The sequence below is a fragment of the Podarcis bocagei genome (assembly GCF_964188305.1).
Source record: "Podarcis bocagei genome assembly, chromosome: 3".
Classification (NCBI taxonomy): domain Eukaryota; kingdom Metazoa; phylum Chordata; class Lepidosauria; order Squamata; family Lacertidae; genus Podarcis; species Podarcis bocagei.
This window is the reverse complement of record NC_138127.1, coordinates 64,143,582-64,166,531: the sequence shown is the minus strand read 5'-3', so window position 1 is coordinate 64,166,531 and position 22,950 is coordinate 64,143,582. Positions and strand designations below refer to the sequence as shown.

Sequence of the window (22,950 nt, the reverse complement as noted above, 5' to 3'; positions counted from 1 at the left end):
TTCTCAAGGTCATAAGTGAAACAAAAATAATTAGTCTTAGAAGGCTGTAGAAGCTGTGTGCCAGATGGCTTGGGGCTAAATAAGGAAAAGCTTATTCAGGTATAAAGGAAATGTTAGTAATTTGACTCAGGTGCAAGTCAGCATGCACCACAACTGCAGACATCAAGAAATAGCTTAAATATTGGAAATAAATGCACAAAGAACAGCCATTTTAAAAAGCCGGTAGTCTGCACACCATGCTCAACAGTCTAAAAATCACTTGCTGTTCAGGATCATACCCATCTAGCTGTGCGTATCTGCATATGTAAGGCTTCTGTTTAGGTATCATTTGTTGAATCAGAAACTGAAGATGAAAAGTAGACATGTGCAGGAATGCCTTTTGTAAACCAAACTAGATTGGGATTGCAAATCTCTTTCTGTTGTGTGCAGGAGATTTGAGTTTTGCTTTGTGTACCATGTGGATGAGATTGCAGCCATCAGTTGTCACCAAAAGAAACTGACCAATGGGCAAAGACAACTCCCCCCCATCAAATCCCCCTCCATGGCAATGCACACATTGTAGCCAACATTTTCAGCGCTCCAGAAGATGCCTTTCACTATACATGACTTCACCAATTTCCCCCCAAAAAAACACACTCCCCTTACAGACATTCTCGCCATTAGTGGAAATGCGAAGTAAGGCTCTGGATTTATTTGGTGAAGGCCTACACACACAGCTCACAGCTGTTAATATTTAAAGCAGCCTCAGACTGTCCAGTCTTCTTTGTCTAATCACTCCTTGTTTCAATAACTAAGGTGTGCGATTATTTCTTATTATTTTTACCAAACGTGGGAGTAATGATGCTCCAGCAAATTGCCATGATGAAAACTAATTAAAAAGCAAGCAAGATTCTCTTAAGATTTGCTTGATGTTTTAAACAATCAGGAAGATACTGCATTTTGGGGAGTGTATAGTTGCTTAGAAGAATCCCAAATGTGTGAGCAAAGGATAAATTTGTAACAAGGAAAAGCAAATTGTTAAGTAGTGATCCCTATCTCCTGGTGTGTGTGTTTTTGTATATGACAAAGGGTATCTATAATGCATAAATTGCTTAGCAGCTGGATTTGTCACCAAGATAAAATCCTATACTAAGAAAGATATTGTGGCATTGATTAATAACATTCTAATTAACACTGTGTCTTCTGGGAAGTTCTCAAAAGAACTTCACTGCTAGGCACTCTAGCCTTTTCACAGTAGAGACCAATTCATTCAGTCAGCTCTAACACAAGATAACTAGATCCAAGACTAGATTAAGTCATTACTAGATTTCTAATTTGTTAATACTGTCTCCTGCATCCCTTTTTAAAGGTTGGAGTGGAGTAGAAAACAAAACTTTCCTGGCAATTTAGTGTAGATTAGAAGAAAGGGATATGCAGAACTAACTGGTTCAGATAATTGCTTATATGTACAGCCATTAATTATCTTGAGTATTACTACATAAATTTAGAGGTCTCCAGAGGCTAGTTTCTGTGCTAGTTTGCTGCCACAGAAACAAGAAAGCTTTGTGGCACCTTAAATATATTTATTATGGTATAACCTTTTATGGACTAGAGTACACATAAAGTATTATTCTCAATTGGGAGGTTTACCTTAATAATTTTATTAGGCTTTAAGTTGCCACAAAACTCTTTCTTGATTTGAAAGATAGGTTGGAATGAACCTTTTATTACAGCTAAGTGAGTGTGATCAAGAAGCAGATTTTCTTCAGTGTAAAGTGGTGGTCTGGGTTTAAACTGGAACATTTACTAGGGCAGAAGGAACAAAAGTGATGCTATGACAACAAAGGGGGGAATTGTTGCAATAACTTTAAGAGAAAAACTGACAGCCTCTGTTAAAAAGAAGCGAAGTGACAGCGAAAGCACCTTGCTTCCATTCCAAATCTCTCCTTTTATTTGTAAAGACTGGCATTACAATCAAAAAAGGACCCAAAATGGAGTGATGTACACATCATTAGTGTTTCATGATGCAAATAATGAAATCCCTGAATGGATATTGCTTCACCTTGGATTTTAAAAATTGACCTAAGAAAAACCTTAATTCCACTAATGATCACAAATGGCAAAATGAACAAAAAGGAAAACAACAAAAAGAAAATAAATCCAAACTACTGGCAAGTTCATAACATATACATAGTGGGTTGATGACACTGGTTTCAAATGTACAATAAAGCCCACAACACTTTATTACTATGAATATTATCGTGAATGTTTTCTCATGTTGATCAACTTGCTTCAGAAGGTTGTTTTTTGTTGTTTTAACTTGCATAATAAACATGCAATGAAATTATTCTTTTTAAAGGTTTTTTTCTGCAGTCTTTTTGTTTTCATACAAAGATTTCATAAAGTTGCAGTGTTGCATCAGAGCATTACCAAAATAAGTGTAAGAGATAAAGAGGAAGATACCTGTGAACTGAGCTTAATGAGAAAAAAAACTACTTTTTATCCTGAGACACGCCATAGTCTTATTTAAAAGGTGTGCACAGCCAAATCCCTCCCAAGCCCCTCCAGAAGACAAAATAAATATTAACTGGGAGGAAAGAGAGGACAAATAAAGAAAATAAGATGTCATCATGCACTCATCTTCTGCATAGCTCAACCTACATATAGTAAGGCACTATTTCCCCACAACTTAGCGTCCACAACAATCCTTTACAGCACTCCGTGAACTACAGAGGTCCTTCCAGGATGATGAAATAAATAGATTGAATGAATGTGGCTATCACATTACCCCACGTGTGTTCTCTTAGTTAAGGGAATCATCAGGCAGTCTCAGAGAAAAAAAGCTGTCGAGTCTCTTGTTGTGTGCATGTGTTCATGTTATGTATGGGGATTTGTTGTGTGGGATATTTTTTACTCTCTTCCCAGAGTTAAGTTCTCATTGTTCTCAAAGCAAGCATAGAAGAAAAAAGGACAGCTGAGTCATCAAAAAAAGCTTTGGTGCTCCAAACAGCACACTGCTTAATAGATCTGGGAAATCTGGTAACTGTTCCCAAAGGAGTCGGGAGAGGTGTGGATGGTTTCTCAAGAGACAGTCCTCAACTAGAATTAGTTAAGCTGGTCTTCATACTGCTTTCGAAAGCAGTCACCGGCAGGGAAAAATTCCCAGCATCGCTCTTGATACATTTTCCATACGTAGGATTCCTGTAAGACACAGAAGAGAACTATAGTTGAACTTACTTTTAAAATACATTTGAAAGACTTCTGCCACTTACTCTAAAACTTTCACTATTGCAAGTCTGAAGGATTTTGAAAGGATGATCAAAACCTAGTTTTTTATGCTGAAATACGTACTGTACACACTGATTCAACTTTATAGAGAAGGGATCATTAGCCTTATCTGAAAGGTATTTCTCCATGATCTTACAACAGTCTGGTGGTTTTAGTGTCCCCCCCCCCCCATACCCAAAGACAGGAATGTAGTTACTTCAGAGAAAAGCTTAACTCCGTCGCCTTGAAGCAATCTCAAGTACGTTCCTGCTTTCACATGAGGCAGAAGCGTTATAAATACTTTAAGCATTTCTACTTATTTCTTTGTTATCCAAGTCTGTGTTTCAATTTCTGTTGTTGTATAGTGTTGTCTAGCTAGGACCCTATTTCTTTATTATCCTCGCCTTTGTAGGTCTCGGGAGCTGCTCTGGAGATAAATGGACTAGATCCAGTCCACAGCATCAGAAAATTAAGCCTCTTGCAAGTATACAAAATATCTCTCTCTAGAATAGCAAAAGCAGCAATTTTTGTTATAGAATAATATGCTTCTGTAGGACTTTACAAAATCTATCTTGGTTTCTTCCACAGGGGGAATGAATATTATGTATGGATGAGTAATAACATTTCATAATTTTCCAATGCTTGTATTTTTTCAAAGGGCCAAAACTCAAGAAACCATCCAATCAATTGACTGATGTTCAGAGGAGCATGGATACGGGATATGCATCCAGATGAACATACGTATATGGAATACTTAAATCTCCCTTGCTGGACTGGAACAATTCATCAGCAAAAAGGAATACAGGTGGCAAATCCCACAGTTTCTACATGACATACCATAACTTTGGTGAGTGGAAAGAACCAGAAGTTGAAATATTTGTGAATTCATTAAAAAAGTTAAAATGTGACCTTCCAAACTAACACAAGTAGTAGAGGAGACAAAGAAAATATCGAAATTGATGTAATCTCTTGAAATGCTTCTAAATGAAACTTCACATAGCTATCAAAAGTAACAAAAAGTCATTTTCTCATCTAGTGGACTTCTAGGTACCGGTACCAATTTGTATCACAGTAGATTACACTTAAAAGTTTCTGACAAAAAAATTAATCTTAGGTAGTTATTGTTACACAACATGTCGGTGACTCACCTGTCCGGTATGTTCGGTTTCGTCTTTATTTATGAGATACATCAGGAAAAATCTAAGATAAAGAAAGAAGTTGTTGTTCATGATTAAAGGCCTCCCACGTGTAGATCAGGAAATTCATGGCTATGATTTATACCCCCAGTACAAAAACCAGTCTACTAAACCATATTTTACTGAACTAGGAGCAATCCATGCGTTGGTTGGCTCCCTCCTCACCTCACTTCACTTATTCCCTCCCTGAACATATTCCTGGTTTCTTAACATCCAAACTGAGAAATTGGGGGTTAGGGTCCCTCCATACTAGGATATGAAACTAAATTCTGGTTTCAGTTGAATTCAATTTCTGGAAACCAAGTTTGGATTCAAGTGAAAGGCTACAGGACTCATTGTAACTTGTTAATATATATTGCAGCTGTTATTTTAATAATTTAACTACCTTTAAGCCCATTTATTTCATAGAATCATAGGGTGCATCTAGTCCAACCCCCTGCAATGCAGGGATATTTTGCCCAATGTGGGGCTTGAAGCTACAACCCTTAGATAAAGAGTTTCAATAGGATTTATTTTCTAGTCAATTTTGTGCTGTTTCCAAAGATTATGGTTCAGTTTCAAATTTCATATCATAATTCCAGATTTAAGCATATTATTCAATACTAGATGGGGGCTCCCCTGACCATTTTTTATATTTTTTTGTCACAAAGCAACATACTTCTTTCCAACCACCATATAAATTTAACTAGAGTTTTACTTCAAAATATTGACTTGTTACATCTCCTATTATGTTTCAGATTTGATGACATTAAAGTACTTACAGATAATTAGCCAAGTTGTGCTCCTGTAGAGTATGTGTTTCAAAACCATGGGGCACTGTGTCAAAGTAGTCATTACCTATCCCACAAATAAAGCATTTGGTCTAAAAAGAATGGGAAAAAATACATTGTCCAAATATTCTTTAACAGTACAAGGAAAACAAGGAAATTCTGTATGCCAAGTTCAAACTTCTTAGCAAAGAAGTTTGCTTGCTTTAAGGCCTTAAATAGAAATGTACCCTCTTCTTTTCCAACCTATGCTTTTTGAATGCTAAAATATTTCCCTCTGTTAAGTAAAAGAAAATAAAGGGTCGATGCTGAAATGCGAATTTTCCTATTCCTTTTCCTGTACTATTTCTGAAAAAGCCTTATGTATCAGTAGTAGAACTAGGGGAAGATGAAGCAGCCTATTTCTGTTTGTTTGTTTTTTCAGATTTAGCTGCATTTAAATTGTATGCATCCCTTCCAAAGCACACATTTTCCCCAAAATAAGCTTTTCTGTACACTTCCCAATGCATTTGCCTTCTAAGTTTGTTCAAAATGTGTATTTTTCCAAACTGAAACTGCAGTGCAATATACACAAAATGCATAATCCAATTGTATTTATCCATGTATAAATACAAGATTGGCAAATCAGGTTGGTTCTCTTTAAAATGTGAACCGTACTAATTTATTCTCCATCCCTAGGTGGATAACATGCATTTCATACACGATTAGTCCTAGCATTTGTTGCTTAAAAGGATCTCAAGAAACAGGGCTGGGAAACACCACTGCCTAAATCTTTGGAGAACCACCACTGCTTGGATTACAGCAGTGACTGTTGGTGGTATAAGCCCTCAGAATGCAGTACTGCTCCATAATGCCAGCCCAATAGTCCATTATATATTCTATGTAGAAGAAGTACGCCAGGGAAATCCTAAACTGGAATCCTCTCACTGGCATGTTAGCTATACACAATTTATTTTTCTATTACACGTGTATTTATGTTTCACGGAAATACCATATACATCACGACAGAATTGCTGATATATATTACCTCCATGTCTTCTTTAACTTGTTCTTGCTGATCTCTTAATTCTCCAAATGCATCAATAATTAAACCTGGTAATAAATAAGGTGATACTTACAATAAGGTGATGCTTTTGATTTTGTAAACTCTGCCATAATCTGATGCACACGTTTAAACCTTACTCAAAACTAAAGTTATATGCACCAGAGTTTGTAGTAAATATGACTGTAGAGGCTGAATCTGTGTTTAACTCAGAGAAACATTTCTGTCAATCTGTGGGGAGGTACTGCAAGGCCCTCCGCCACCACGGGGATGCCCACAAAGTCCTCCGCTTCCATGGAGAGGCACTACAGGGCCCTCCTCCCCTGCGGAGAGGCCCAGTGAGTCCCTCTGCCACCGCGGATATATATTGTGATATATCGAGATATTGTGATGTTTAGTTGGTGATATAATGCTATACTGAAAACCAGATATCATCCAGCCCTAGTGTGTACATGAAGTGTTTGAATTTGCCATATAAACTGGAGTTGTCTGAAGCGGAGTTCATAAAACAAGAGGAGAAAACTACCATAGTTTTCAATGTATAAGATGATGTTTTCTGATTAAAAATTTTAGTCAAAAATTGTGGGTCTCCTTATACACGGATGGTGAATGAACAGAGGTTCAGGCTTTGGTGCAGGTGGCCCAGGCTGGGGTTCGAGCTCTGGCTTCCAAAAAATAGGGGTCATCTTATACGTGTGTCTTATACAGGCACAGGCAAACTCAGCCCTCCAGATGTTCTGGGACTACATCATCCCTAGCTAACAGAACTAGTGGTGAAGGATGGTGGGAGTTGTAGTCTCAAAACATCTGGAGGGTCAAGTTTGCCTATTCCTGGTCTTATACATGGAAAAATACGGTAATTGTGGATTGACTTTAATCTCTTGTTCCTTCTTCACAAGAGTGTGTATATGGAATGCAAGTCTTAATTGCCAAAAGATGCTTTATGTGACAGCATCCAGAGGTTACATCATTTCATTTTCCTGTTCTCATTATGAATGCTTATTATTAACACAGTCACATTAACAGAGCTCGACAAAGATAATGGACCGTGGCTTAGAGAACAGGGGAAAGAAATAAATCACATCAGAGCCAAGAATATAAATACAAGAGAAGGGGAGATTTGTTGCAGAAAAAGGAAAGTGTGAAGAGGTACTGGGTCTGAAGGCTCTTGCAGATGAGAAGTATTCATATACATACACTCAGATTGTGGGCATGAGCCAATCATGTGCAAAGCTCTGCAGGACCTTTTGTGGTTGGAGTTCTTGTAGAAGCAGAACTAGAGTGTGTGCTTTTATTAGATTTCAGTAGATATACAAGACCTGACAACACCATTTTATCCTATTTGCTTGCCTCAAATTTTCAGCTATATAGCACACTATATACACTAAACTCACGTTAAATAGATTTTGAACATAATCAAATACACAGGAAGTTTATGTTTTTTATATATTGGGTGGCATGATGTTTCATCCCATGTGCCAGGGAAAAATGGGATTTTAGTTACCAGTAGGGAAAGGGTAATTTTGACAGTTAAAAATACAATATAAACTGAAAAAATATGCATATGTACCTTGGATGATAGCGAGGAGAATAACTATTACAAAAAAGAAAAACGTAATATCAAAGATGATTCGATAGATTTCATATTCATCGCCTGCTGGATCTTCAATTTCATCACCAATTCCACCACCAGCACGCACTCCCACATACATGTGAAACATATAGCACTACGAACACATGGGAAAAGATAGTAATGTTAAAAATGCACATTCTACATCTGCTATGGCTATTTATTAATCTGCATAAGGCTTAAACTGCGCCTTGATCTTTCAGTCAGAATTTCAGATAAATGAGTGGCTGCAAAGAGAGTGGGAATGCAGGTCTGTTTACCTGAGGGAAAGGGGTGAGAGAGCCTCACACTCTTCAGAGCAGCTTTCAAAAGATCCTGGCCTGGTTTGGACATAACAAACCTACACCAGCCTCAAGCCTGAATGCTCCCTAGTCCCTATCCCCGGGCTAAACCTTTCCATGCTTTGTTGGGGGGGACCATTAAGCCACTGTACAAATTTTTTTTTGGTGGGGGTGAGTCTTCAACCTTCTCAGTGGGGAGGATGAAATCTGTTGAGGGGAGTTACCTTTATAACAGGAGTCAGAAGAGGGTTCCAGTTGCCTTTCTTTAACAAAACACTGCTTGAAGCAGTGGTGAAGTTACCCTCAGCAGGCTGGCCCTGTGGCAGTGCCCTCTTACAGAATTTCATTCCCACAAGGTTGCTGCTGGGCTGTTGACTGCAGCTTCACCACTGCTTAAATCAGCAGCAAAACTTATTTTTAGGCCACACCACACCAATGTGAAACTGCACAGAGGCCACAAAGAATGATGAATACAGTGGGCAATTACTTTGTTCTTAAAAACTGTAGAAAACAAGGCATACTAATTATTTGTCCTATATTCATACAAAATTTGCTTGCTAAAATATCCCTCCTGAACAGCTGATCACTGGAAACTAGGAACATTCACACGGGAAGGAGCCAGCTTCCCCCATGGATTGGGATATCTGTGTACAGAATACGGCTTTCTTTTAAATTTGTTGTTTTTATTTATTGACAGTTTCACTTTGTTGTTTGGCATAAATACAGAAACTAGCAAGGCCCACCTGCTGGCGACAGGATGCTGCATATTGGCACTAGGCCTTGGATTCGTAACTATTGATACTGCTTTGCAATGCTTTTGTAAACAAAAGATATGTGGCTTGAAATGAGAAACCTTACCAATATTTTTAACAGTCCAATTCCCTCCCTCCCCCCTTCAGTTCAGGCTTCAGAGACAGACAAATTCAATTTACTAGACGAAGACTCCGGTGTTATCATAAAAGTAGTTTTGTTGTACTGTGTAAACAGTTGGTATGTTACTAGTTCTGTCTGTAACTTTGAAGCCTGACCAAAAGTCAACTCATGAGAAATCATCATCCCAGCTTTCCTGATTGTCACTATTATCCAATAAGAGCAAGCTTTTGAGATGTCTTTATTCTGACTACAGAGTATTTCTAGTATATTGTAGAGAAATCAAATTACTACATCCTTTTACCATTGTCAGTTTATAGTAACAGAACCTTCCTTTTTCTGAAAGCATTATGTTTATAATAACCATACTGAGTTATATGAATGGCATCGAGAAGTTGTATTAGCAACACAAGGGGAGATGAATAAAAGTCGAAGTAATATTTACCGTTAGCATATCATCACACTTCATGTCTGGCATATCTCCATCTTCACTCTTATTGTAGAATTTGCGGAAAAAATTAAATGCGACTACTGTGTACAGGTAAACTACCACTGCTAGTAATCCTACTGTGAGCACAAGCTATGAAAAAATAAACAAATAAGTCACATGATATAAGAGTACAGGAATATGATTTGATGGAACAATTATATTTCTGTGCTGAATGCCCTCATGCAGAAGCTTTTTTTCTAATAAAGATAAAAGAGAGACGCTTTAGCATATTGACTTGAAGTTTTGGGTTGTAGCCAACTGTGCCCTTCAGTTTGAGGATCTAGTGATCCATACCTACGCTAATGGCAGAAGAGAAGAGAAGAGGCAACTTTTACCGTATTTTTCGCCCTGTAGGGCGCACCGACCCATAGGGTGCACCAAGTTTTCAGGGGGGGAAATCAAGAGGGGAAATATGATTTCCCCCGCAGCTCTGGGAGCAGCGGACAGGCTGCACGCAGCCTGTGCGCTACTCCAAGACCTTCTCCCTGCTTTTGTGGGAGGTGGCGGAATTCCCCCACCTCCTGCAAAAGCCCACAGGAGCCGCGCACGAGTTCTGCAGGCTTTTCGACCAGGAGGGAGAAGGGACTGAAACGGCCAGTCAGTCCCTTCTTCCTCCTTGGGGAAAAGCCCCCAAGAGCAGCGCACTCTTTAAAGGCTGCGTGGCTCCTGCCAGCTTTTCGACCCAGCTTGTGGGGCTGGTGATGGGGGGAAGCGCTGCTTTCCCCCACCGCCAGCCTCAAAGCGGGGTCAGGGAGCAGCGCTAAGGCATTGCGTGCCTTCCCGCTGCCCCCAAGCTTGTGGGGCTGGTGGTGGGGGGAAGCGCTGCTGTCCCCCACCGCCAGCCTCAAAGAGCAGACTTTCCTGGCTTCAGCGAAAGCAACGCAAAGCCTCCAGAGCGCAGGCTTCGGAGGCTTCGCGTTGCTATCGCTGAAGCCAAGGAGCCTGCATTTGCCCCATAGGACGCACACACATTTCCCCTTCATTTTTGGAGGGGAAAAAGTGCGTCCTATAGAGCGAAAAATACAGTACTTTTTCCTCCTCGCCCATTGCAACCGCAGGAAAAGAGCCTTTAGTAACACGGATAGCATGGTGCTGGTTAAGACATTAGTACCGTTGCATGTTTTTTACCACGAATTAAGCAAACTCAGAGTTGCACGTATGACTGTGACTTATCCTTTGAAGTTTTAGGACAAACATTATGAAACTTAACCCTTTTGTTTCTATCTGTTCTGTTTGTATAATTGTTCCTCCTTACCAACTTGGTTTTAAAGGATAGCGTAGTTAATGATAGAAAACATTACCTGTTTGCCATTGTGAGTTACGGATGACAGAATAGTTCGCAACGTTTTGAATCCCATTGCTATGTCAAGAAGATGAGCAGCAAAAAAAAAGTTGTTGTAATGACCAAGGACTGACATGGTCATATACCAGGCGAGGTACAGAAAAGACTTCAGGGAGAAAGCATAAAACAAAATTAGAAAAAGGACAGACAACGTGATAATTGCAATTAACTGGACTCAACTGCAAAACCAAATAACTCAGTAATTTATACAACCAGGTGCCAGATTCCTGGTGCCCTACCTCTGAGCATAATAGCTGCCAAATAAACACAAAACAGGTAGATTTTAAACATTTAAAAAGAATATGAGTTAAATAAAACTAATTTAAAATGAACAATTTTTTGTGCTGTTTTTAAATAACCTGGTTAAAACCTTCAGTTTTTCAACTGAATCAACAATCCTCTACCAAAAACCTGCTTTTGTAAGTAAAGGAATGAATTGGGGAGGGAGGATATCCGATTTCAAGGTCTAAATAACAAAATCAGCCAATATCATTTATCATTAACCTAGGCTTCCTACTGAACCCAGGGTCTAGCAAGTCATTACAATAACTGGGATACAGGAGAAACCACTATATCTCATCAGGTGATTTTTTTGCCCTCTAGGTGAGCTTTGCAATGTGTTCAGTTCTAGCTCTGAAAAATTATGAATAGTTACATCTACAAGGAAACAGCATGGAAAATGCTTGTTTATTGCAGCATGAGTAGTCATAGGCAACAGCCTACTTTATCAAATGCAAAGCTAAACAATCCCTTACATGTCATAAATAGACTTTCACCGATACAATGAAACTTGCACTACATTACATCTGAATATCAAATGGAATTCGCCATATATATGTTCAGAGTCTTAATATAGCAAAGCACACATTTTCAACCTCACTTAAAATAGCCAAATCTCACACTCTAAACCAGTTTCCTGCTTTAGTACTTAATTTATATTTGATGGCATAAACTTACATTATCAGTGAAAACAACTCCTAATTTCCACATCTGATACTTTACATCAATAGAATTCAGTCTGGAAAAAATATATGAAAAATATATGAAAGACACAGTAGGAAATAACACTATATTAATATGTAACAATTACCTCATTCAGCCTGGGTATCAAGGCATCACTGCCCTGTTTTCAACATAGCTGTCTTAGAACCAATTCATATGAATATCACTTTAATTCCTGCTATTGCTATTGTTAAAAGTGGGAGTGGAGCAGATTTTGGTGATACTATTTTTTATTTTTGTTCAGAAACCCCCACTGGAACAACACTGCATTTATACTTCTTCCTCCCAAGAAGATGACATCTCTTAACTTATTTGTGTTACTGTCATTGGTACCAATCCACATTAAGGCTGTCATACTTAGGTTCCATTGAAATTAATGGAAAAGTCACATCTTGCTTAAGTCTTACTGATTACAATGGAACTTGGGTATGACTAACCTGGAGTCTCCTATTCCCTTACTGTCAAGGTCGGGGTGTTGCCAAGATAGGAAATTCTGCTAGCTGTTGTTTAAAAGCTACCAAGCAAGTTGCCTTTTTCTTCACAGCGCAAATACAACAGGCAACTTATTTTTTTTCATCGGCCCCCAACACATGTACTGCTTCAGAATATCAAGTCACTATTAACTAAAAACAGTCACTCTTTAAAAGCTTAAGAGCTGTAGGCTCTACATATGAAAAAATGCTTAATTTTTTTAAAAAAACCAAATTTTTGAAAACTTACACAGCTGATAAAGAACTATCTTTTTTGGGTTTCTTTTTTTCTCTAGCATCACTGAAATCCAGAGCAGCTTTGTCCATTCCCAGCAATTCACTGATTCTGTCCTTTCCATAGAACTCTCCATATTTATCCATAACCTAGAAGAATGGAGGTGATTGTTATTTTTCTCTAGACTTTGGAAACCTAGTAAAACAGGTTATATTTCCAAATTATTTCAACAGCCCATTCACAATATATGTGTATAATACTGATTGATCAAATTATGTGGCAAAATGAAACCAGCTTAAGGCTGGTTACATACACACATAAAGAAAAATGATTCTAACTATATAAATAACTAAACTGGCTAAATTGATGTGTAATTATAGTCTATACATATATATTACACAAATCTTGTATCTTTTTTTTTAATATAAAGTTGCATCAATTTCCTTTCTGTTAGTATCTTCCTAAAGAAACAATTAGAATGAATTCAGCACATACAGATGAGCCGCTGCCATCTGTCTGCAGATTTGTTCTCCCTAGAGTATGAAAAGCTGCTGGTAGGAAGGGTGGTTTTCATCTTCTAGCCAGGGTAAGTGCTATGGATTCGACCATGTGAACATTTTTAACGCATAAGCTAGCCTGCCCTCCTCTGACAATGCTGATTAATTGTTAGATGGAAAGAAGAGTAGTGGTCCCCAGTCAGTGTGTAAAGTGTGCTTTCTTATCCCCGTAACAGTGCTTCCCCCGAAGGCACTGATCATCTTTGGAGTTTCATGAGCAATGCAGCCAGCTGCACAGCCTTCTGTAGGCAGTCATGGTTACAGATAGATAAAACATTCTTGATCCAGTCCATGTCCCTTGCACTAAGAGCCGACTAGCATGTCTCTTCCATCCCAAATGCATGCAATTTTAAAAAACAACAACCCAAAAACCCACACAGTATCAAAACACACTGATTTAGAAATACTACCCAAGTGCTCTGAAGGGTCCCTGCTTCATTCTTTCTTGATTTAAAACTTTCTGCATGTTTGCAACAGCTTGAAAGTGCATCACTTGCTGTGCATGCATAAAACCTTTGAGAGAAACACCCCTAGAAGCGGCAGTATGATATGGTGTGCCACTGTATAGAAAAAAGGATGGCTGTCTCTATGAAACCATGGGGCAGCCATCACTTTTCTGTACAATACCCTTGGACCATCTCAGTGGTTTTTTTAAGTACACCTCAGTGAACCATGCATACAAAGTTTGGAGACATGCATGTCTAATTTGCATGTTCCAAGTATAGTCTGTCTAAACTGTGGAGCAAATTGAAATCCTTCCCTATCTCTAGTCATAGTTCTCTGAAATGGGGACCAATACAGTCACCTCTGCAGAAAGGCTTTATATAACGGCATTAAATTAATAATAATGGATACAAGTTATAATGATACAAAAAGACATGTATAAATAATTTAGACAAATTCAAAATTACATAATTCAACTATAATATGAACATTACCTTTCTTTTTACAAACTTGTCCCAATAGTTGTTAGGAAATGATCTAAAGATATACAAAAGTAAGATAGCACTCATATGAGTAAACATTTTTCTGAATAGCAAATTCACAGGTAACACTATTGTAGGAATTGCCTACAGAAAAAGCTTAAAAAAGCTACCTAATACAAATGTATTTATAATATGGTATAGGTTTAATAAATAAATAAATTCATTTAATAATTCAATTTATTATAGGTTTAATTTACACAGGAAGTCCTAATTACTAAAAAAAATCCGGTAGGAATGTCTTCCTTCCCTAGTGCAAACTTCCCATTCAGATGTGTTAATGTGTCCACAGAACTCCCACAACCCAACATTGTTTCATGTGAAGCTTTGTTTAGAGTGTGCTGGATTGCTGGTCTCTATTATGACACAAAATTAACTTTTGCCTACGAGATGCAAAAATGACATTTCAGGTTTTTCTGCAGATTGTGTTAAGCTGTGTGTGTAAAGGTGCTGACCTTTAAAGCCCTAAACGGCCTCAGCCCTGTATACCTGAAGGAGCATCTCCACCCCCATCGTTCAGCCCGGACACTGAGGTCCAGCTCTGAGGGCCTTTTGGCGGTTCCCTCCCTGTGAGAAGTGAGCTTACAGGGAACCAGGCAGAGGGCCTTCTGGGTATTGGCGCCCACCCTGTGGAACGCCCTCCCAGTGTCAAAGAAATAAACATCTTACTTTTAAAAGACATCTGAAGGCAGCCCTGTTTAGGGAAGTTTTTAATGTTTAATGGGTGGGGTATAAATAATAATAATAATAATAATAATAATAATAATAATAATAATAATAATAATAATAATAATAATAATATATGCCTTTCGTGAGTGAAAGAAATACCTATTTTGGAAAATCATCTTTTATTTCTTCTTTTTAACCATTTAATGTAACTTAACCATTTGGAGATACATGATGCGTCAGTTCACATGTAATGCTAAACTGACCTGTTGGGGATTATGCATAATGATCAGAAAATGTACAGTCACTATATGAACATTTCCCGAAGCCTGTTGGAGATTATGTATATTGACTAGGAAATGTGCACAGTTCCTTCTTCATGGCTGGATTATGTGCATACTGTATTCTTCATGAGACCTGGTGAATGTGCACAGTTAACCCATTCTCCTTAAAATATATACTATGAATAAAAGTGCCCTGTTCTCTCTTTATAGTTAAAAGGATGAAACATGAATAAATAATTGGATGTGTCACCTTCCATGTGTTAGATGGATTTAAAAATGCATATCATTTTAATTTAAGTAAAAGAGAACCAACTTGACTGTATGAATCAACATTTATGTTTCAAGCATATCAGTGCCATTGGAAACAAAACTGCTGTTTGCAGAATGGAAGATTATTATTTTTTTACTGATATCCTCACAACAAAGCAAGCTAAAATGTACATTTAATAGCTATATAAAATAGTTATAGCTGCCTCAAATCTTGGAGTTTTCTGTGCTGCAGATGAATCCAATCACAATTCGCTACTGCCAAAATTGAGATACACTTACACAAGCTTCAGGGAAGATGGGGGGGAGGGGGAGAGAGAAGAAAATATTTACTGTGTGTTGATGACAAGTCTATCCCACTGCCCTTTAATATCATCTTCTGAAGGCTGTTCTGTAATATACAGCCCATCAAATTCTAATTTCCGTGCGACTTCTTTTTCTCGTTTAAATATAACCAGTGGAACCTGCAACCAAACATAAAGACACCAACATTTGATTGAAATGTTCTATAGCACTTGGAGCAACAATATCTTAAGAACAGCTGGTTGTTGGGGAAAATGCAGACTGAATGAACTGTACAATTTCTTAAAGGAAGTATATATCGTATAAAGCGAACTGGATCAATTACAGCCCTTCCCCTATTTGCGCTTACAATCCAGTGCTCAACAGAAGGGGAAGGAGATTTTCAGTGATGCTTCCTTCTCCCTGCATTCACCCAGACCACTGCTTCCTCTGGAGCAAATTTTCAAAGGATACAAGAGGCTTGCAGGAGGAAGAAATAGCAAAAATCTCTTATCTCCCCACCTATGAACAGGAGCACTCTTTGTAGTTGTAGCACGTTTTACAATATCCTTATTATCATTACTTCAAAGCAAGAGCTTCATTGGCTCCCAGTTCACTTCCTATACAGTGCCCTGGATATTTTAATTGAAGGAATTGTGTGTGTGTTTGAAAAAGCACCCTGCCAAAACAAATATTTAAAGATACAAGACATTATTTGTAACTACTTCAGTGGAAATGTATGTATTCCTTGTCCTCTTACTTTCAGACAGTAATATCCAATGATGCAGAAAAAGGAAATGACTGTGTGCAGAATGGCTAAAATGCGGAGTGTGGGTTCCATGTAGCCGCTACTTTCTTCAAGAACATAGTGCACTGTGATGATTCTATGGGAAGGACTTTCTAAGCTGCTTAACTTGGAGTTTTCAGCAATATTAACCACAGGAACCTCCTTTTCTTCAGCCACTGCAGATGTGGAGACCTGTTGAAATAAATTGAAGTGAGTAGAAAAAAATAAAAATGCTCTGTGAATTTCTGTTCTCAGAGGCTCCTGGAGGGCATTCCTGACACGTGAGATGGCACCTCCTCCTGAAGCCTTCAGGCACCAAACACTTGGTTGCTCCTCTAGGGAGAGGAGTGAGTTACATCCTAGACCCAAATGGAAGATCCAGTAACCCACCAGCTCATTCAGAAAGACATTTAAAATCTACGCCTGTTGGTATAGTGAAAAAAAGAATTAGCAATAAACATGGCAGTGTTAATAGTCAAACAATCAATATAAAACAGGCCAGAAAAGTAGGAGGAGGAGGAGGACAAATTCCTAAAGTTCTTGCTTTCCTGCTCTACATGTGTGGAGCATAAACTGGATTAAACTAATAACCCCTAGTTCCAGGAAGGAAGAGATGGACTGAATGCCCTCCTGGAGAGGCTGAAAACAGAAAAGACCTTTGGTCATACCATGAAGGGCACTTCAAAGTGCATGTAAAGATCAGCTCAGGTGGGACTAGATCTCCCTCTTGTGGCTGAAGGCAGGAATCACTATTCATTTACCAGAAGTCTGTGGGTCTCACTCTAGGGCCATTGTTTTTATGTTAAGACATGTAGAGAGGAGAGAGTATACACAGCAGCAGCAACATTAGGGTTGCCATGCACCCAGTTCTGCCAGATATGTCCTCTTTTCAGCATAAAAAATCCTATCTGGGGGGGATTTTTAAAAGTAGGCAAAATGCCTGGAGTTGTTTTTTTGTTTACATGTGGCAATATTTAGTCTTGCGCCTAGCGAGCATCAGAGCAGCAACTCCGAGCACCTGGGAATGGAGGACTGGGTGCGGGGAGAAAGATACGGAGGAGGGGAAGGCGGAGACCAGTGGGCATTTGCCTTTCCTGGAGCAGAAGCTACAGAGGGAATAATATGCAGGCAGGAGCAATCAGTTTCAGAAAGCAAGAGCATCGTGGAAGAGTGGGGAGCTTTAAGTCAAGGCTAGAGGCAGAATGGAGCACTCAAGCCGCAGGATGTTGGAGCCTGAGCAATCAGCCCCAGAGGCAGCGGCTATTGTTATTGTTGCCATTTCCCCTATGAATTGTCTCGCCGCTGGACAACGTGTGTGGAAGCTGGGAGGGGTTGGCTGTAGGTGGAAACTACTCTGCGGCTGGAGGGTATTTAGCCAGTCACCCTCCACCTCATCCCTGCACCTCTCCCGATCTGTGTGATTCTTTCTCTCCCACCCACCCCCACCAAAGATCACGTGCTCTTATGGGGATGACCCATAGCTTAGTGGTAAAGTACACACTTTGGATGCGGAAAGACCCAGGTCCAATCTCTGGCATCTCCTGGTAAAGGCAAACCCTCTCTGAAACCTGGAAGAATCACTGAAGACAATACTGAACTAGATTTGTGTTTGTGTGTGTCATACAGTGATAAGCTATGTAACCCTTTTTGCTCCTAAAATGTCAGTTTTCAGCTCATATTGTTTTGATATGCTGGGATTGCCCAGGAAGGCTGAAGAACAAGAAAGTGTTTATGTGTACTTTCTGTATACATTTTCATTTTTTATGGTACTTCATTTACACATCTGTGGATGAAAACATGAAGGAGTTACCTTATAGAAGAGCAGAATGAAATTAATGGCAAATGCAACAAACAAAGCCAACATCCTCATATTGTAGAAATTCCGAGCAAAATAGTTCTGAAAGACAAAATAATAAATATTAAATGCACTAAATACTTACATTTGAATAATTCAGCTCCGTTAACCTACAGAATGTGATCTTGAAAGAAATTACCGCATTTACTCAAACCTAATGCTCACCTTTTTTGGCCAAATTACGTTGCGAAAATTAAGGTGTGCATTAGATTCGATGGCACATTTACATTCACCAGCAAATACTTTTTTTGGTGTTCATTAAGGAATTCACATAATCCAAGTGAGTCTTGATTTTGGTCTTTTAGCCATGATCAGATAAAGCAGGGGTGGCTAATCTTTTTTGGCCTAAGGGCTGCTGATCAATCCTCAGAGGACCACATGCTAGGAATGGGTGTGGCCAGAACAAAAGTGGTCATTGCCAAAGTGGGCCCAGACACACAGGTAGCACACATACCAACCCCTTCTCTGTGTTATTAAACCAGTCTACCGTGGCTGCATTTTGTGATTGGTATAATTCACATGCTTTCTGAGTAGAGTGTGAGAACAGGAAAACCATCTTATCTCTTCCACTGTATGTGTACTTTTGGAATGTACTTTCACTTCTGTTGTTCTCTCAGAGCTGGAGAGAACACACATGATTATGCATTGTCTGTACGTGAAGGTAAAGGGACCCCTGAGCATTAGGTCCAGTCGTGACCGACTCTGGGGTTGCGGCGCTCATCTTGCTTTACTGGCCAAGGGAGCCGGCGTACACCTTCCGAGTCATGTGGCCGGCATGACTAAGCTGCTTCTGGCGAACCGGAGCAGCGCACGAAAATGCTGTTTACCTTCCTGCCAGAGTGGTACCTATTTATCTACTTGCACTTTGACGTGCTTTTGAACTGCTAGGTTGGCAGGAGCACGGACCGAGCAACGGGAGCTCACCATGTCGTGGGGATTCGAACCGCCGACCTTCTGATCGACAAGCCCTAGGCTCTGTGGTTTAACCTTGTCTGTACATAAACTGTAAATAAACGTAGTTTAGATCTACGAATGTTTTTTTCTTCTTGCTGTGTTCTTCCAGAAGAACAGTGTGTACTTTTCATAAGAAAAGTGTCGCTGAGAGGCACTCTGGAGATGAAGGGACATGCCATTCCAGAGCTGTGCCTACTGGGAGACGCTCGGAGAAGGAGGGGGCCTCTGGCGAGCCCCAGAGCGTCATAAAATCCCAACACTCTGCTGATCTATGCCTATCAGCAGAGGTGGGGGCAGGCTCCTCCACATCACAGGGGTGGCCTTGGAAGAGAGGTTCCTCTCCTTCCATTGCTGCAATTGAGAGGAAATTTGCTTTCCCTGCTCTTCAGAAATGACTTATTCCACTTACAAGAAGTTTCTGCTGGTATGCAATAATTTTCTTCCAGAAGGCTGATTCCTGTGATTCTGGTTCACCATGCCTATGTTTGTGGCGCTGCCTTTGTTTCTGCTTTGCTTTATCTTCTTTTGCTTTCTCTTCCTTCTCTCCATCTTCTCCTCTAAAAGCATCAATCTTATTGTGAGTCACACTCTATTAATTAAAATATAATCTCTCATTGGAAAAAGAAACAAGCTGTGTCAATCACATGTTTCATGGGCACTTTAAAGAAGACTGGGTCCTCTTTCAAGTACTTACTGTATGTGACATGATCACAGCTGGAAAGGGCATTTAGGGAATGTATAATGGATAAGGGCTTATAAAAGCCCTTAAGATACAAGACACTTATAATGGATTTAACACAGTGGGAAGAAAATAAATGTGGGTTAAAAAGGGAAAGGTCTTTACAAAGCAATTACAATATAATTAATTCACATTGCAGCACACAGGATGTAAAACCCTTTTAACAATGACTGCTAAAGTGATCACTATACTCCTCTATATAACTGAGCTGTTAGAAGATAAGGACATAAATACAACTGAGTTGTCATTTATTTCAATGGGTTTTGCTTCCAAGTGCATTTAAGACTACAATATTCATAAGTGGATTCATAAATGCTAGAAATATTGACACATACTCTGCTTTTTCAGGTACAAATTTAGTTTCTTCTTTCTCATCCTTTTCATCTTCGTTCACCTTCTGGTCCTTCAACAAATAAGGAGGAAACAATTATGGCAATGCACTACTTTCAAGTCATGTTTTAAAAAACCCAGCACCATAGCCTTGACTATGTCATTTAAAATATACTAATGTTCATATTGAGTAGAACATGAGGACACTCCTATTTACTTGAAAATATTGTTTTCTATTTAAAACTCTAACCAATTATAATCAGAGTATATGAGGAACTCCTGCAATGTCACTTTAGAAAGATGAAAGCTTTGCTTGCTCAATATTGTTGTTGTTAGTTGTATTTTTCACAAAAGGTGAAAGCAACTTACACAAGCCAACATTAGAAACAACAGTATAAGTGACCTATAATGTTCACTGATATGTACAGAAGAGTATTTATCATTTATTTATTTATTTTATTATTTATTTATTGAATTTATATATTGCCCTATACCCGGAGGTCTCAGGGTAGTTCACAGATTCAGCACAACCCACCCAACTAAGATATGACATAAAATTAAAGTTCAAAAAATAAATAGTGATGGTGCCAGGCATGACTCTCTAGAGAGAATACTCTGTAGTTGTTAATCCATTGAAAAATGGGATCTAAATGCATGATGTGCTGATTTATATTTCCTAAAAACAATTTTTAAAAGTCTAAAAACCAGATTTAAACAGTATAGACAAACAAATTATAGTGTGTACCTGTATTTTTTCTTGCACATCAGGTAAGGGGAGTAAAGAAGGACTGCTCAGCAAATCACTTAGGCCTGCATTTGGATTATGTGGGATTAGTTTATATTGTCCTCCCTCTCTTTTTAAATCCAAGCCAAATATGTCCGAGAGGAGGTCACTGTCTTCTGACAAAGCTTTGAGATCGGTCAGATCTTCTGCAGGCAGGGGAGCTTCTGTTGGCTTTCTTTCCGCTTCTTCCCCTTCACCACGCACCTCATCTTGAGTAGGGTCAGGCATGTTGGCTAAGAGTTCAGCCACCTTGATTTTCTTAGCCCCTTCAACTAGGCTTCCTCCAAGCAGCAAACTGTACATGATTTGAAAGAAGCCTCGGAAGACGCTTGATATGAAATGCATTAAGCCCATTAAAATGCTCCAATATGAGGAGAAAAAAGCCATTGCCATGTCTTTCATGGTCATCTTTTTCATCTTCTTCATCTGCTTCTTGATACTTTTCATGCTTAGCACTTTCATGAGTGTCATTATGTTATACCTGAGAGCTACTAAAGCTGATTTAACAGTTACTAGAGAGAAGAAGCCGATTCTGGGATCCTGTTCCTCAGGTTTCTCATTCTCATTTTCTTCTTTATTTGCCAACCTCTCATTCAAATCTGACTCGGAGATCTGAGCTGCCAATTGCATTTCAAATATGGTATCCTCACAAAAATTAACAAAAAGCTCCATTTTTTCCTTTTCCCCTCCTTCATTTACTACATCAAATATAAACTGTCTCTTTGATTCTTTAACTTGAGGTTTTTCCCATTGTGTCCGACTTGATTCACTTATCTCAAAGTAAACTCGTTCAATGCGCTTTGCGCTACCCATTATCTCTATACGCCCTAAGAAGGGCTGGAAATAGTTCAAAACACTATCTGCCAGTTCAAGAAAAGTCTGCAACCGAGTGTCATGAGGCATGTGCTCTGACAAGTTCGTCAGGAGGACAGCAACATTGAAGCCAATGTCTTTGGCTGGCTCATGAAACCGTTTCACAAATTCCTCATAGTCCAAAGTCTCATTCTCATCTGTTTCAGCACATGAGAGCAAAAACTCGGTTTCAGATTGAGTGTAGTGTTTGTGGCTCTCCATGGCTTTGTGGAAATCTCTTTTTGAAATGATACCCTTTCCGTCAGGATCATATTCTTTGAATGCATCAGAGAAAGTTAAATCCTTCAGTTTTAGGAACATATCAAAAAACTTTAAAATCATTTCTACATTGTTGGAGGATTCGACTAGCATGTCAACCATCTGCTTGCCGATTGTGCCATTCACAACATTACCTGAATGTGGAAAAGTGCATTGAAATTCTTGTTAAAATATTTACTCAGTTAACAACTAGAGATATATAATGCCTTGTAAACTGTTCCAGACATCAATAAAATTACTAGATAGAATTTCAGAGGTGAGCATTTTGAACTACTGATAGTAATACAGGGGGTGAGCAACATTTATGTTAGGAGAAAAATAATCAGGCTTGTAAGATTCCAGACTTTTTGTTATACAAGCCTCAAAAGATTGCTGAAACCTCATGGCCTGAATACAACAAAGGGTTAAGCTTGCTTAAGCCCACTGAAATCAGTTGGATTAAGGATGCTTAACTCTGTGTTGATTTAGGCCTTTGCTTCTTTAGCATTTACCCAGATTTCCTGTTTACTGAAATATCTCCAGGTTCATTTGCACATAGGATTACATGTGGGTCAATAGTGAATATGGCTGTTGCCTTGCTTTAAAGCAGGAGTGAGGAACCTCTAACCCACAGGCCCAATTTGGCCCAGCATGGGTCCCAATTTGGCTTACAAGGCTGTTTTCCCCTACCCACGCCCATCTGCTGCCGTATGTGACATCAGGTGTGTGGCAGGTAGAGACTAGCTGAATTGGCTGCCCAACTGAGTTTCCTGTAGGAAAT

The 22,950-nt window shown here is 39.1% G+C and overlaps 1 protein-coding gene across 18 annotated transcripts in view; it reads right to left on the bottom strand.

Annotated features, from left to right (window-relative positions):
* Window positions 1-1,867: 1,867 nt before the first annotated feature.
* RYR2 (ryanodine receptor 2) overlaps window positions 1,868-22,950 on the bottom strand; it is a 246,048-nt gene continuing 224,965 nt past the window's right edge. For all 18 annotated transcript variants that reach the window (XM_081187964.1, XM_081187977.1, XM_081187974.1 and 15 more), the window contains 16 exons: window positions 21,021-22,324; window positions 20,281-20,348; window positions 19,616-19,763; window positions 18,208-18,294; window positions 16,371-16,589; window positions 15,662-15,792; window positions 14,067-14,109; window positions 12,587-12,720; window positions 11,822-11,882; window positions 10,824-10,970; window positions 9,478-9,612; window positions 7,822-7,978; window positions 6,237-6,301; window positions 5,204-5,304; window positions 4,395-4,446; window positions 1,868-3,180 (listed from right to left, as the gene is read on the bottom strand). In XM_081187964.1, the coding sequence (XP_081044090.1) occupies window positions 3,085-3,180; window positions 4,395-4,446; window positions 5,204-5,304; window positions 6,237-6,301; window positions 7,822-7,978; window positions 9,478-9,612; window positions 10,824-10,970; window positions 11,822-11,882; window positions 12,587-12,720; window positions 14,067-14,109; window positions 15,662-15,792; window positions 16,371-16,589; window positions 18,208-18,294; window positions 19,616-19,763; window positions 20,281-20,348; window positions 21,021-22,324 (2,948 nt within the window). In that variant the 3' untranslated portion in view covers window positions 1,868-3,084. The remainder of the gene's footprint in view (window positions 3,181-4,394; window positions 4,447-5,203; window positions 5,305-6,236; window positions 6,302-7,821; window positions 7,979-9,477; window positions 9,613-10,823; window positions 10,971-11,821; window positions 11,883-12,586; window positions 12,721-14,066; window positions 14,110-15,661; window positions 15,793-16,370; window positions 16,590-18,207; window positions 18,295-19,615; window positions 19,764-20,280; window positions 20,349-21,020; window positions 22,325-22,950) is intronic.